This window comes from Wyeomyia smithii, chromosome 1 (assembly GCF_029784165.1).
Source record: "Wyeomyia smithii strain HCP4-BCI-WySm-NY-G18 chromosome 1, ASM2978416v1, whole genome shotgun sequence".
In the NCBI taxonomy this organism is placed as follows: Eukaryota; Metazoa; Arthropoda; class Insecta; order Diptera; family Culicidae; genus Wyeomyia; species Wyeomyia smithii.
This window is the reverse complement of record NC_073694.1, coordinates 79,314,133-79,331,378: the sequence shown is the minus strand read 5'-3', so window position 1 is coordinate 79,331,378 and position 17,246 is coordinate 79,314,133. Positions and strand designations below refer to the sequence as shown.

Sequence of the window (17,246 nt, the reverse complement as noted above, 5' to 3'; positions counted from 1 at the left end):
TGTGATCAATTTTTAGCTTCTGTGCATCTTTCTGGTTCCAGAAATACTAATATTTAATGGGATTCGTCCATTTCAGGCTGTTTTCCAGAAACCGGAAGTTGCTATCTTACAATTCAAAATGTTGTCTGAAGTCGATTTGTGGCTCCAGTGCATCATTACGGTTCCGGAAATACCCATATTGGGTGGTATTTGGTAATTTGCCGCTGTTTTTCCGACACCGGAAGTCGCCATTTTGGATTTCATAATGGCATTTGGAGACAATTTCTGGATTTTGAACAGCATACTGGTTAAAGAAAAACTCATATTGGGTGGTATTTGGTCATTTTCTGCTGTTTTCAGAAACCGGAAGTCGCCATCTTAGAATTTAAAATGCTATCTGTGGTCGATTTTAGCTCCTGTGTATTATTCTAGATCCGGATATTATTATATTGGGTGGAAATCGGCCACTTTCGGCTGTTTTCCAGAAACCGGAAGTTGCCATCTTACAATCCAAAATGTTGTCTGAGGTCGATTATGGAACAAATTTGTTACCACTGAAAACATTCACCTGCCAATATTGTTTATTGTTTCTTCGTCTTCGATGTAAAATCGTACAGACTAAATATTAAACTATGTGTCTAATCCTAGTTTTAAAAGACGTTTTCGACATACCATACTCGTGGAAACTGCTTACATCATTTTATGCTCTTAAACTGGAGCTAAATGGACTGAAATGGCCGTAATTAGTTCTATGTACGGGAAGATTGATGGCTGAGAAGCTTCGAAGATTACGTCGAGGGATGTTAAAGTTGATTTGCTGCAACAGTTCCGGACAGTCGATGTTCCCTTCGATGATGTCGAATATGAACATCCGCTGGAGCTTGATCCGACGAGTTGATAAAGTGTCTAAGCTGATAAGCATACAGCGTGCTGAGTAATCAGGTCGAGCCATAGGATCCCTCCATGAAAGTCTGCGTAATGCATAATACACAAATTTCTTTTGTATTCGTTCAATTTTAGCAGTAAGAGTCACCTGATACGGTGCCCAGATTGCAACCGCATACTCTAGGATGCTGCGAACCAAGGTACAGAAAAGCGTTTTTAGGGTATAGACATCAGTGAAGTCGGATGTTTGCCTTCGTAACAACCCCAGCATTGCAAATGCTTTGGCTGTAACGATTGAAATGTGATCGTGGAACTGCAACTCAGAATCAATTGTAACACCTAGATCGCGAATGGACTGGACCCCTTCCAACGTAATGCTATTGATGCGGTATGGATAATTGATTGCATCTAGGCGACGAGTAAATGTGATCAATTTGCATTTAGTAACATTCAAGTTCATTCCATTTTCACGACACCACAATAAGACCTCGTCTATATCGCTTTGCAAGGCTAAACAGTCCAGCTCGGATGAAACTACTCGGTATAGTTTTAGATCGTCAGCAAAAAGTTGTTTCGGAGACCTCAGTCGGGAACAAACATCATTTACGAACAGGTTGAAGATCAGTGGACCAAGCACGCTCCCTTGTGGCACACCTGAGGTGATGACGAATTCTCTGGAGTACGCTGAGTTAACACAGACTGATGCTTTTCGATTTAAGAGGTAGGAGTGTAGCCATTCGGTGATATGTTCTGGTAATCCCATATGCTTGAACTTTTCAATGGCGTAATTGTGTGGAACAACATCGAACGCTTTAGAAAAGTCGAAATAGACCGAATCAACTTGCTTTCTGTTTTCGACTTCTTTAAATAAGTAGTTCATGTAACACATTAGGTTAGACGTTGTTGACCTGTGCTGCATAAACCCATGTTGGTGCTCTGATATCACAGATTTTACAGCTCTGTAGAGTACAGTTTGAATCATTGTTTCGAATACCTTTGCAAGTGAACACAAGATTGATACTCCACGATAATTTTCTACATGATGAGTACTGCCTGACTTATGAATAGGCACAATTCTGGAGAATTTCCAGATATCTGGGAAAGTCTTATTTAAAAGCGATGATTGAACAGACAAGCAACAGGAAAAGCCAATGAAGATGCACAATTTTTCAGGAACAGTGGCGGTAATCCATCGACCCCGGCTCCTTTAGTCGGGTCAATGTGTTCGAGTTCTGTTTGAACTTCGCTGGTTGAAAAAGTAAACACTGGGAAATTGATGTCATACGTTGGTACTCGCTGAAAGGAGTCTGGATGCAAAGCGGGTGTCACTGTGCTATAAACACTTACAAAGAAATTGGCGAATAGGTTGGCCGCTTCGTAATTGGAGTTAGAACTTGTCCCGTTATGTTCAACATTGGATGGTATCCTGGGGCTCGCCTTCAAAGACTTGATATGTTTCCAAAAAGACTTCGGATTCTGCCTCAAGTTCTGCTCTACATTCTGTATATACATTCTATACGTTTCAGCAAGGTGTTCTTTATATACAGCTTCCATGTCACGAAGAGAGTTGCAATTTTCTGTGGTTCTTGATTTAAAATAACGTTTTCGCATTTTACGAAGCATGTTCCTCATTTGGCGAAGCTCAGCTGTCCACCAAGGCTTACGCATTGGAACGCTGGAAAGACGTCTTCGTTTACGCGGGACATTTTCAGTCAGAACTTCCAACAGTTTTTCATAGAAGATAGACACATCCACATCAACTGAATCACCTGTTAGATAGTGGCGCCATTCGATAGACATAATGACGTTATTTAAAGCATCGAAGTCACAGTTTTCAAAGTTTAACGCCATAAAACCAGTTTCTTGCTCACTTTCCTCGAAAACATCTTCGTCAACATCAAGCAAAACGACTAACGGCTTGTGAAAAGGATCAACTCGTAGGAGTGGCTCAGCGGGTTCAAACACGTCCACCTCATCAGGTACGTTAACAAAAGCTAAATCAAGCAACCGTCCCATTGAATTTGTAAACTGGTTAACTTGTAGAAGTCCGTAAGAAAGCAGTGATTCAGTGAGTTCTAATTCATGTTCGGAAGATGCATTAATGGGTAAATAACCATGAAGATCTTCATCAAGTTGCCACACGAGGTTCGGTAAGTTATAGTCTCCCAAAACCATCAGAATATCAGCGTCTTTTAAACGATCAGAGACGTCAAGAATTGCCGCACAGTGAGCCTTGTATAAATCAACGGCAGAGTTTGGAGCCAAATAAACGGAGCACAGATAAAGTGAGCGAGTACGAAAATCGATCCGAACAACCATTTGCTCAAGATGATCACAATCTGGTATTGAGATTGAAACTTATTTGAGATTGGATTTTACTGCAACAAGTGTTCCACCGCCCCTTGAAAAATCGCTGGTTAACTCACTGCGATCACATCGAAACAGACAGTATTCAGTCGACAGCTCTGAATCGAGTATGTCGGGTCGGAGCCAGGTTTCAGTGAACACCAAAATATCGTAGTCACAACTAGAGAGCATCAGCTTCAAATCTTTCGTCTTGGTTCGTAGGCTTCTCACATTCTGGTAGTAAACTGTCAGAAGATGTTTGCTCACAGCGGCAGCACGGGTGGTGGCAGCAAATCGGTTATAGCTCTGACGATTGTAATTACGGCTGAAACCGGAAGATTGATTAGGCAGAGTATGCGTTTCAGCCACTGAATACTCGCCTGTTGGGGGATTTCGGAAGATCTCCTCCTCTACCACGACATCAGGACCAAGACGTCTTCGATGGCTGGAACAATTGATGGTTGAGAGCGGCGGTGGTGCTGGTGGTAACACGACTGAGTCGGGAGAGTTGGAGACTTCCTGATTGCTGTATAACGTGCGTCTTGGTGGGGCTTCAATGAAAATCGAGCCTGTTTTTGGTGCCGGTTTATTTATCGGTGGATGACTGGATGGTGCGGAAATATCAGGTGTTGAATTATTAAATTCAGTAGAATACTTGCCAGTGCTAGCAAGCTGGAAGACCCCTTCTCCATACTCAAACACAGGACCGGGACGACTGATGAGCGCTGGCTGCAGTGGCGCGACTGTGATGAGCGGATGGGGGCTTCCAATTTGCATAATTCGGCGCGCCCCGGGCAGGATCCAAATAAACAGATTGGTCGTCGATGGAATTCGTCAAGTTGATTGTGGATAAGTCTTCATGCGATGATTCGGCTGGAATAAGCGTTGTCTGGACACAAACATCCATCGGTGATCCCACGATTAATTGAGAGGTGTAGCATGTATGCTGTCTGAAGCTGGTAGTTGCATTCAGCAGTCCATGATGGGAGTGATTGGTGATGATGCCGCCTGGTGGAGTAATAAAGGGGCCGCAAGCACGTTTGCCGGCGTTGGGAGGTGAAATTTTATGGTTCCATAGTCTTCGAATTCCAGAAATAGAAGTCCTTCAGGCCATGTTTCAGGGTCCAGAGCTTTCTGCTTGAGCGATTTGTCCAGTCCAATTTTGAACGACACGAAGGAAAGTGATTCAATGGCTTTGCCTTTTGGTACAAGCTTAACCACTACTGGATTATTTTCTATATTGAGGTAGGCTTTCGACATCTCACAAACAGCCTCCACAGTAACATCCGGGCGAATCCGTGACAGATAAAGCCAGAAACTTTGGTCTGCTTCATTTTTGCAAACAGGTACTGACATAACGTTGTCAAGCGGCTTTTTGCTACCCACGCGACAGACTTCCAATGCGCGCGCATTTGATTCCAATATACGAGGACGCTTTACACCTCTACGGTGGTCGACCGTGGGCCAACGAGGACTAGCTGCTGGCGAGGCGTGAGTTGTTGGTTTAGAATGCAGTTGTTTGATTTCCGAGCGTAGTTCAGTAATTGGAGATGCCAGCGAATTAAGTGGTGACTTTTCATCGGCTTGACACGAAATAGCACGAAAATGCGAATTCGCGAACAGTTCAGCACAACCATCGCACATCCAAAAAAGATTTTTCTTGCTTGATGTGAGATATGATTGCATCGCGCGTGTTACTCCAGAGCATTCATTCAAGTGGAAAAAGCCTCCACAATAGCCGCGGCAGATAACAATATCGATGCCAGTTATAGCTGCTGAGCATTTCATGCATTGCTTTGCCATCGTGCGCCTTAGCGTAGACTTCAAGCGGTGCTTGCAAATATCTCAATCGGAGGAAAAGCTCACACGAACCAAAATCGAGCAGTAGAAGTTCACAATATTTGCCGACAGATGTCGCTTCGGCAGAAAAAATCGGCGTGGAGAGTAGTAGCCCTTTGTTGATTTAAAACAATACAAAATTCATACACTCGCGAAATTCGGCCCAAACGGAGCAGCGCACAATCGCACAATTGAGCAGAAAATTCACACACGACGTTGATTGATTACAGGATAACGAATTAAAACAATTGTACTGCGAGTTACATGAAATATCAGATAAAATGGTGCCATTTAGTTGATTAGTTCGCGAGATGTGCAGAAATTTGTGAAGAAACATGTACTTCCAGAAGAGGGAGGGGCGTCAAACCATTATGGACATATTTGTTACCTCTAAAAACATTCACATACCAAATTTGGTTGTATTTTTTTGATTGGTTCTTGAGCTGTGCGAAATTTGTGTTTTATTTTCATGGGATCCCTCCCTTATAAAGGGGGAGTCGGGTTTCAAACCATTATGTACATATTTGTTACCACTAAAAACATTTACCTGCCAAATTTTGTTCCATTTGGTTGATTAGTTCTCGAGATGTGCACAAATTTGTGTTCATCCAACTATTATGGACATATTAGTTACCCCTTAAAACATCCACATGCCAAATTCGGTTTCATTTGCTTGGTTTGTTCTTGAGTTGTGTAGAAATTTATGTTTCATTTGTATGGGACCCCTCCCTTCCAGAAGAGGGAGGGGTCTCAAGCTATCATAGGAACCTTTATCGGCACCAAAAACCCCTACATACAAATTTTCACGTCGATCGGCTCGGTAGTTTTCGGGCCTATATGGATCAGACAGACCGGACTGCATTTTTATATGTAAAGATTACAACATCAATATTTAAGAACCTAAAGAGTGAATATACATTTATTGGATTGAAGCGTTCATGTAAATCTATTTTTACAAATAAAAAATTGAATGAGAAAGGCTGGGTCTGACCGCTAGGTGGATTAATTTGGTTTTTTTTTAAATGTCATATTTCCATTAGCGCACAAGAGCGCAACCTGAAACTCCCAGGGCTGCAAGAATATTAAACTAAGTGTCTGTAGACAAAATTTCAGCCCGGAACTCCATGGAACTTTTAATCTGTGAGTAATTTTGTAAAATTCTACAAAATTAGGAATAAACGTGCTATTTTGTTTCCAATATTATCCCCAATGTCTACGGAGATGTTAAAGAGAAATAAGTATGAACTATTTTAGTCTAAAAATATTCAGTTCAATATTTACAATGAACTTATGAAGTCTTATGAAAAGGTTTTTTCAAAAAGGATACTTTTTAAGATGCTAATCAATAACGCATAATTGAGTTGTATTCTTTTTACCCGTTTTCACCGAAAATTCACCGACTATTAATGTATGGTACATCTATCACCAGACATTGTATTATGCCTATTGGTATGATGTCAGAAGAAGTTCAAGAGGCACGGAATAAATCCGTCAAAAATTATCGAGAATTTCACTCAAGAAAATTCAACCGCCTAGTGAACATGGAAGATGTTTCAAATGCCTTTTACTCACATATGATCCGATAATTTCTCTGAATCACTGTTCCGAGCTATTGCATACAGACACCTAGTTTAATATTCTTTCAGCCCTGAGAGTTTCAGGTTGCGCTTTCGTGCGCTAATGGAGATATGACATTTTGGAGAAAATCAAAAATTTCGTTTTATTTTAAATATCTCAAAAAGTACATGCCATAGCCATCCTAATTCTGCGGCAAAGATCAAAGTTTAAAGGACTTGTGATAAGAAACCTAATAAAATTTGTTAGTACTCTTAGAAAAAAAAATGAAAATAACAGTTTTTTGTCCATTTTGTCAAAAAAAATCAATATCTCATACACGATGGCTTCTTGAATAGTTGTGACTTTGGAAGACTTTCATATTATTAGCCAACGAACAACTTTGTAAAAAAAACCATCCTTCTAAATTGAAAAAATGAGAACGAAAAAAATTTAGTACTAATTTAGTACACGTTTAGTACAAATATTTTCATACAAAAAATAATACAAAAATAATTCTAATAAACACTGCCGAAATCACTATCTCAAAAAACCAACACGATCCGGAGTTATTAATTTTGTTCCGCTAGATTGCATTCCTGGACCACTGTGCAATGTTATCAAAGTTAGCGAAGGGGGTGGCAAAAAATAAATAACACCGAGACGAAAAAAAAAATATCTTTGATCAAAGTTTGCAAGTGTGCAAGTTATGACGTTTGTAACTTGCACTCAAATAAATGTTGAAAAATAACACTTTGTTATTATTATTATTTATTTCGCTTGAGCTTTTTTTTTCTTCCCCTTCCAATATTCAAGATTTTTGAAGGGGGGGAGGGGGTGACATAAAATGAAAATAAAATTTGTAACGGCCTTATTAAAAAAAAAATCTTGAGTCAGCAGATCTTATTAGTGAGGGTACATAACATGTAATTGTGTTAATCAAAAAACAAGAAAATTTAACTTGTTTGCATATGACACATGGCACATTGTTTGGCGAGAATTTGTTTGACGCTGAAGAGTCTTTTGAAATAAAAAGATAAAAAACTAAAAGCATGCTTGAATTTTTGTGAATACAAATACTTTGGTAATTGTATCTAACATCAATGTAAACACAATGTAACAATATGAATAATTTTTCACAGAGCTGCCCATCCAGAACAGACTTTCTATGGAGGTGATATCAAAGGCGAAAGCGCCATGGAAACCGTAGAAGACATTGGCACACCTGTTCAACACATATATTCGGTATGCATTTTTTTATTTCAACCGTATACAATTGTATATTCAAGATATATTATATAGATCTATAACGATGGACCATGGCGAGCTCCGAAGGTTCAAGTTACCGTGCAATGGCCTCACCAAGTCGCGAATGATAAACCTCAGGGCAAGTGGCTCCTCTATCTTACAGATATACCCTCTGTAGAAGGTATGCGAAACATATGTTGTAATACTAGTCAACAATAAATCAATTGGCTTTGTTTTATTGCAGCAACGAACGGAGGAGATTGTTTTATCGAGCCTCCTGTAGCTATGAACCCATTAGGGCTGAAGAAAAGTTCTGTTCTGAGCGACTTGGTGCAAATGGACCGCTACACTCAGCGGGCCCATAATAAATCATTCACATTCTCAGCAGCTAAATCTGAACGAATATCTTTTTCGAAACAAGCTACGGTCGCCTCATCCGAAAGTACTCTTAACAGAGTAAGACGAGATCGCACAATGGTCATTCGAGCCGAGCGTCTCACTGATAAAGATGGTAAACAGACTGACATCGTGCATATGGACTGCAAACGAAATACCGCCAAATGTGTCAAAATCGTGTGTAATATTTATGATGTGCAACCAAAAGCACAAGTACTTATTAATATTACAGCTAGACTTTGGAATTCTACACTAGTATCGGATTATCCCAAAGTGGATCTGGTGAAAATAGGTTCTGTAGCAATGATTAAGGTATTCGAGGTGCAACAGGACCACCTTTCTGATTCAGTTATGGTGAGTATATATGATTGAAATCAGGCAACAGTGAATTCATGATGTAGAGAAATTCATGATGTAGAGAGGTGAAAAGGTTTCAAATTAAAATAATTTCAAATATTTTTCAGGTGGAGACTCTAGCTTACCCGGAACTAATGGATCAAACTGGTGATGGATCCATTCCCATCTGGGTTATCATCCTAGCTATATTGAGTGGCTTGCTTGCATTGGCTTTTTTAATATACATTCTAAAACGATGTGGCTTCTTCAAACGGCGGAGACCAGATCCTACTTTAAGTGGTAATTTAGAAAAAAGTAGTGAAAGTAAACCGTTTATTTCTTAAGAGCAGTCTAAACCTTATCAACACTTGAGTCTAAACCTTAACGTAAAGTTAGCAAAGTCAACTTTGAAAGTGATATGCACTATTATAATAGAGTGATAGATATGAATATAAACAATTTTCGACCCTCCATTAGAACATAGGTAGCAGTATTTTTTCTGCGCTGAAACAGCACATGGACAAATCGTAGAATTCTAGAGCATTACAATCACGGCCATCTCATCTAAAACAGCAACAAACTCGACATACCTCCTGTTCCGTTATGTATGTAAGATTACCCAAACTTGATCGATAAAAACGTTTAATTAAGATGCTACAAATCTAAAGACTGAAATTATATTTTTACAGCCAATTGTCAAAGAGCTGGTATTATTGTCAAATGAGAAAAAAATCAATGTACTTAGTCTTATGCTACCACTAAAAGTGTAGACATCAATGAGAAATCGTTTTTGTTAATCATCTTTTTCGTTTAACTTTTCCTAATATAATAAAAGTTTAACCACTGAGGTTATTTACTTTTTAAAATTGTGTTTCATAAATCTATGAGTTTTTAACAACAGTATAATGACAAAGTCCGCTTGCTCTAGAATTTTTAGACCGATTTTCAAGGGGTTTTGAAATATACGTAGAAAACGAAACAAATTGTTAAAATAATGAGCGGATAATCATTATTCGCCGGAAGATATGATATGTCTGAAAACAATGGATAAAAAAGAATTTACATCTTGCCTATTCAAAAGTGCCATTATATAATACGGAGTAAGAGAGAGGTATAAGCAAAAATAAAAAAGGAGTTTCCTCTTTTATATAAAATTTTGCCAGGAATTTTCAAATTATTCTAACACATGACACATCTGAACAACGAATTGTTTTGGTTCCTGTAGGATACACAGTACGTGATGTGATACTTTCTTTGGTTAATTACTATTGCCTCTTTCTACTCCATATCATTTTAGTTACGTTCAATTCTGACTGGAGATATCGGGGCTTATAACGGGAGGCACTTCTCGGTGAAATGACAACCGTAATAGGCACAGTGAAAGTGATTCTCATTTGATTTGCACGCGTCTTTTTTCACCGTGAGATTTTTCCCTTCGTTCTCACCGTGAGGTGACATCCGTAATAAGCCGCATCATGTACTCAGAATCATAATTATTCGTATAATGCATCAACATTTTAGAAATAATAGTAATAACTATAAGCATGGTTGTTGAATTAAGCAATATCAATGGTGGATCTACAATCAATGAACATAAATTGTTAACTTTTAGAAAAAATAATAATAAAAATTGAACTTTAAATTGCTTTACACTTTAAGCTGTTGTTGTTCAAAACATTTCAATTGCAATTTTAATTTTTATAACAAACTTCGAATATTGACTTATGGCTGACTTAAACTCAAAAGAGTAGTGAATAATTGGTTACTTCTAGTTCACTTTCATACCCCTGTTAAAACATTTGTAGACAGCCAAACATAGTTGGGATTTGATCAGAACAGTTTAAAATTGTTGCACTTAGTTTTTTTCAGTTAGGATTAAACTAAACTATCTGATTTGTTAATTGGCTACAGTTAGAATTGACGCATCGATTATATAAATTTATCGTTTTTTCAAACCTGATGCAAAACTGGATGAGCTAGATTAGTGGAAATTTTTTTTTGTATATCAAATCGAGACTGTACGTTGCACAGTGTCAGCTACGGAGTTTGACTGGGGCGGTACATCTCCAAAACAACAACCGAGATGTCCAAAGGTCAGCTTGTGGACAGGAACGACACATAGAGCATAAGGATAAGAGCTGGCTTGATTTCGGTGTTCAGTTAGGGATACCATCTGGTCGAAGTTAGAAATCAGGACACCTTTTCTCGGCACAAATTTGACTAAGCCATTCTATTCTTCGAAGTATGAGCAAATATAACACATAATATGTGATTTACCCTTTAAAATTCAATATGATACTCTTTTATTTACTTAAAATACACTCAGTTTTTATTTACGCGGAGATATGTACCTCGTGGAAAAACGCGTATTTCAAAAATCCTTCCATTAAAAAATCCACGTGAAAAAACCGGTAATTCGAAAATCCGTGTGGAAAAATACCTATTAAAAAAATGAGTATCTCCACTTTTATCAAACCGCTTCGAACTGTTACGCGTTAGTAGATGCTTTAAAAATTCAACACACGTAAACTATTTCAACTTAAACTTATCAAATGCCAGATGCTTAATGGTAACAGTCAACGCGTTAACGGATCTTCTTATTAAATACTGAGTTTTAACCTGAGAGTTTCAACCAATGGAAAAAAATCGATTGCAGTGAGCGTTGCGACATGGAATCGAAAACACTTATTGAGCAGTTTTCAAAAATTCTGCTTATTAGCTTACAACAAAATAAGATGTCCTATGAAAATCAGGACAAATGCTATAATATAAAAAATAAATCAGGATGCCCAAATAGGACTCCAAAATCAGGACTTGTCCTGCTAAATTAGGACGGATGGTATCCCTATGTTCAGTATATATTGAGATAGCGAAAGCTAGGCCTCACGATAAGTTTCATATTACCAAGTATCCGTGCTCAGTGCAGCGCTTAGTAGTAATAATTTTTAACAATACAGGTCGGAATCGACAATACAGGAGACACGATTATTCGAGATTCGATCCTAAACATTCCGGCATGTTTGGGACACTCCCGAGTAAAGTGGAATCAATCTAATTTTTTTCGCTTTTCAAAACTTCACATTTTTTCCCATTGAAATAATTTCTGGCTACGCCATTGCATCATACAAGTAAAATAACAAAAACAAACAGTTGTTTAAGGTTCGTTGAACGCAAATTTGAATAGTTTTTGGTGATTCCATTATCCGGAGTGAAATTATTTTCGATACTTCGGATAATCGAGTTCGACCGGTATCGTAATTTTTTGCAATCTGCTAGATAAGACTTTAAATCCTCAGGCGATGGACAAATTTCAAATTGAAAACTATTGTAAAGTTAAAGCACTACGGCGACTATTAGTCAGACCAACATATCAGATAGTATAAAAAATATTGTTTATTTAGCGTTTGTATAAGGGGCCATCCACATACCACGTGGACAGATTTTTAACGATTTTGACCCCCTCCCTCCCCCTCCGTGGACGACTGGCCATATAAATTCTAAAAAAATTGTATGAACCGTGGACATTACCCCAAAGCTGTCCACGTGGTATGTGGATGGCCCCTAATGTGTTCGCTCTAGAAATAAATACAGCATTTTCTAAAAGCTCATGCTAGACAAAGTATAAAAAATAAATAGCAATTCTTATTGCATATAAGTTCATATTTTACTTTTACCAATAAAATTTTGTACTACATGAAACTGTTTACTTTTTAACGAGCGCCGCAGTGAAAATGGTGATGATTTCCAGGCAGTATTTTACCTATCAATATTTTTTTTTGCAGGGAGTTACCACTAGGGATGGGAAACCTATCGATAATTATCGATAGTATCGATTGTTGCTGGTTATCGATAGAATCGTTAAGCTTTCCGCGTTATCGATAGTTATTGATATTTTCCTCGCATTGGCATTTATACTCCACAATGATGCCAGAACTGGAAAAATATATTGGCCTTGCCTTTGTTTAAAGAGAATTCGATGATTGTTCGCTCTCACATGAAATCCACTTTGAAATTGTTATAAAATTGAGGGATACTCATTTTCGCTCACTCTACCTTATACGGACAACGACGTGGTTTCGCTTAAGTGCGAATTATGTGTGCGAATAAACTTTTAAATATTGTTCCTGTCCACAACGGGAGCAACACTTTGTTGTTTTTCTATATCTGGTTCTGGCTGTCAAACTATCGATAATTATCGATAGTTATCGATGGCATCAGGGAATTTATCGATAATTATCGATAGCCATTTAAGTCGATATTTCCCATCCCTAGTTACCACGAGTTTACGTATATATACGTATATACGTATATATAGGGACGGTAGTAGAGATACTCAAAGACAGAGATAAGCGATGAAAAAATCACAGGAAGGTTGTGTGCAAAGCCACGATCGCAAGGTTGAAGTAGAATACTTTTACAAGAAAGATAACCCGGCTGCTTGCGTGTCAGTCATTTTTTCTAGCAAATAAATGTTGACCGCTCATTGGCAGTATTGAAAATTCTGTGCAAATGAAGTTGAAGTACTACTCAATTTCAGTTTGCACATATAAATACGACCTCACTGAACAGGAAAAGAACAAACTCTTTGCGGCGCAAACAAGTTTCAACAGTCAGAGTATATGTACATGTGAATTCAAATTAAGATAATTAACTTTTGGTTAAACCTCAGAACGAGGAAATATTAAATCTTGAATTCATTTGTTTGGCTGTCCTAAAAATGATAGTTTGTTGTTGAATTTAAAATCGGATATGACGCTGATTGCATCTCTGCGTTACGCCGATTGCGGGAGTTATGGTGAACTTGCGTATGACGAAGGCATCGTATTACCTGTTTTATTGAATGGGAGAAAGAGGAATATTGTAAAATTTAGTAAACATTTAACTCAAACAATATTACAAAATCGTAGTCAGGCACTCTGACAACAAAGTTGAACGCTGTTTTCACACTGAAAATCAGACAGCCAGCAGAAGTTTTGATTGCCAAATCCAGAATGCCGAACAGCCGTAAAGAGAGTTGTTTATTTACCTACGGCAAGTTTCTCGCCCCATCGCTCGCGTTCGCGTTCACCATGGCAGAGGCCTAACTGTCCTTGTGAACGCGTTCTAACAGGGCAGTTTGTTATTCAATGTCGGTTATGCTGATCGCAGCCTTCGCGCTGCCCCTACAGTGGGGGGTTTACTAAATAAAGTGAAAATTAGACAACTACAACAGAATTTGATTGCATCCCGCACAGAATGTCTGCTTGTGTTGATGCCAGAAAATTATTAACCTTCAATTATTTTTTTATTTGACTTGAAAAAAGCATGTTGCGGTTCGAAATCGGTTGCTAATTACAACCTTTGAGCTGCCCTAACATTGGGGGAATTAAGATACACGGACAACATGCACTGTAGAAGCTATTTCACATTCAGTAAATTAGACGGGTGCGACAAATTTAAATTGCTAGGATGCAACACAGAATGCTTGCTTGCGTTGACAAAAATTATTAACTTTCAATGACTTTTTTATTTGCCTTGAAAAAGGCATTTTGATTTCCGAAATTGGATTTCCTGATGGCAATCTTCATACTGCCCCAACACGGGGGGAATAATGGCTGTCTGGCGACACACGCTGAGAAAAACCGCGCTGCTCCTGAGACGTGGTGACCAACCACAGGGCTAGTGCTGCTGCTAAGGAAGGACGACTGCTGTTGTCGCTGTCTAGAACTATTATTAGCGGCTCCGGCTGAAACAGGCTCTTATATAGGCCAAATAGCATGTTTCCAATTGCAAGGTATATGATCCTGTCGACCGTGCTTGGGAAGCAAGCATATAACGACCAATCAGAGGTTGAATTTTTCGTTTTGACAATGCTTGACTATTTACGATAGTACAATAGTGTGAATAATAAAATTACAATTATCTTATTTTGGGAAGAATCTTAGAAGATTTTCCAATCTATTGCTGCAAGAACGAAGGAAATCCATCGAATACTAACCGATTTATTAGCATTTGAAATTGGACATATTTTTCACTTTTTTCGGTTTTAGATTTTCATTCCACATCCCTATGTAGCTGAACTTCCTGAGAGAAGTATTCTACTTCAAAAACCGCCAACTACACTGAAAAAACTGCGCACGCTTCATCCAAGTGTTTCATCAAATGGATATGAAAATGACCCTGCAGTCTGCATTGTTATTTCAAGATTTTTTTTTATCTAATTCAATCATTTTTCACTTTCGCTTCAAGTTGTCGCGCACATTAAGTGACATCTATGAACCGCACATCATTTACGTATGATTCCAACATCCCTTTCAAGTGAATTGCACTTGAATCTGCCCCACTGTTACATTACAGTGATTATCATGTGCGAAACATTTTCAGTTGATTTGTTATGTTCTTATATGTCAAATGACGAGCCGTTTGTGCTGAGAAGTAGAAAAATGGCGACAGATGAAGATTCAGCGAGTGTAATACGGCCTTGAAGTTCGTCCATTTTCCGGACTATACTGCCCATAAACGCATAATAGTCACACTGCCAAAAACGTACAACTGAGTAAAACGCAGTAGACGCAGGTAAACCATAGCATTTTTTCCTTCCTATAGCGAAGTGAAAAATTTGACAAGTGAAAAAGCGTAAATTTTCGCTTGCGAAATGTGTCGTGAAAACCCGTTTGTGGAACACGCAGGTATTTCACCAGCCTGCAGTTTACAGTTCAAGTGAAGCGTAATTCACGAGTTTACATTCCGTGCGAAGTGAAAATTGGCTGCAACTGACAAAATAGAAACTCACGCAAATTTTCGCTTGCTACTGCTTTTTGCCTTTCTCCTAGAAAGGTATAGCAATCACTTGCAAAACCGAAAGTATAAATGTGCTCCAAAGGGCCGAATGGCATATATCACTCGATTCAGCTCGACGAGCTGAGCATTTTCTGTATGTGTGTGTGTATGTGTATGTGTGTGTGTGTGTGTGTGTGTATGTGCAGATTTTTATTCTCACTCACTTTTCTCAGAGATGGCTGGACCGATTTTCATGAAATTAATTGCAAATGAAAGGTCTTGCCGTCCCATAAGACCCTATTCAATTTCATTGTAATCGGATTAATAGTTTAGAGGTTATGTTATAGAGGTTACCGATTTGAACAAAAATAGTTTCAAATGAACGGGCTACCTGAAAAACCCTTAACTTTTGAATTTTATAAAGATTGAATTCGTGGTTCAAAAGTTATGAAAAGAAACGTGTTCTGAAGACTGTTTAATCTCACTTATGTTTCTCAGAGATGGCTGGACCAATTTTCATAAAATCAGTGCCAAATGGAAGGTCAAGTTGCCCCATAAGACCCTATTGATTTGTTTTGCAATCGGATCATTACTTGTTATGTTTAAAAATGTGAAATCCAGCTATGAAAAGAAACATATTCCGAAGATTACTTGGACTCACTCACTTTTCTCAGAGATGGCTGACCCGATTTCCACAAAATTGGTGTCAAATGAAAGGTCTAGCTGCCTCATAACACCCTATTGAATTTTACTCTAATCGAACAGTAACTTCGTCTGTAATATACCGAAATGTGAAAATCACGAAACTTTATTATCTCAGAAACTACACAACCGAATTGATCAATATTATTATCAGATGAGCGGGCTAGTTAAGGGTTAACTAATGAATTATGATTGAACACGTGGTTTCAAAGTTTGGCTGCCCTATACGTTCCCATTCCTTTTGATTGTAATCGAACTTAAGCAACCGTTATGTATGAAATTGTTAATAAAACAACGAAAGTCTATTATCACAAAGATTACATGACTTATTTGAACATAACTAGTGTCATACGAGCGAGTCATATCTCAAACTTACAAATAACAAACTTTATAACAATTTGATATGTGACTCAAAGTTTTTGGAAAGAAAAGAAATTCAAAAACTTTAAAACTACGCCTGCTTTGATCGATATATGTGGCCTCAACATAATTTTAATGTGGTATCGTACTATTTGAACGTTCCAAACTCATTGATTCCTTGCGATGTGTTTAAAGTCTCCAAATGCACGACGAATCGGCCATAGGATATGATCAAAATCAAATAACAAATCGTTTGAAATAATTGGTTTTATCGAAATAACAACATCCTCGACTTTTGGCTTCTGTTCATCGCCTTAATTCTGAATATTTTCATATTGGGAGGTATTTCGTTATTTTAGTTGTTTTCCAGAAACTAAAAGTGGTCGTCTTTAAATGAAAAATGGTGTCCAGGGTCAGTGTTTGGTGTTTGGGTTTGGTTATCTTGAATACGGAAATATCCATATTGAGCATTATTCGGTCATTTCGACTGTTTCCTAGAAGTTGCCATTTAGCAATTTAAAATGGTGCCTGAGGTCAATTGTTAGCTCATTGCATCATTCTGGTTCCAGAGATACTCATATTGGATAGTATTTGTTTTTTTTTATTTAGGCTGTTTTCACAAACCGGTACTCGGCATCTTGGATTTCAAAATGGTATTTAAAATAATTTCTGGCACCTGAGCGTCATTCTGGTTGAAGAAAAACCCATATTGGGTGTTATTCGATCATTTTCGGCTATTTCCCTGGAACCGGTTGCCGCTATGTATCATCCTAGATCCGGAGATACTCATATTGGGTGGTATTTGGTCACTTTGGGCTGTTTTTCAGAAACCGAAAGTCGTC

The 17,246-nt window shown here is 38.2% G+C and overlaps 1 protein-coding gene across 7 annotated transcripts in view; it reads left to right on the top strand.

Moving 5' to 3' along the window:
* LOC129718943 (integrin alpha-PS1) overlaps window positions 1-10,225 on the top strand; it is a 178,513-nt gene extending 168,288 nt beyond the window's left edge. For all 7 annotated transcript variants that reach the window (XM_055670192.1, XM_055670196.1, XM_055670195.1 and 4 more), the window contains 4 exons: window positions 7,746-7,848; window positions 7,906-8,032; window positions 8,096-8,601; window positions 8,712-10,225. In XM_055670192.1, coding sequence (XP_055526167.1) covers window positions 7,746-7,848; window positions 7,906-8,032; window positions 8,096-8,601; window positions 8,712-8,927 — 952 coding nt within the window. In that variant the 3' untranslated portion in view covers window positions 8,928-10,225. The remainder of the gene's footprint in view (window positions 1-7,745; window positions 7,849-7,905; window positions 8,033-8,095; window positions 8,602-8,711) is intronic.
* The last annotated feature ends 7,021 nt before the right edge of the window (window positions 10,226-17,246 follow it).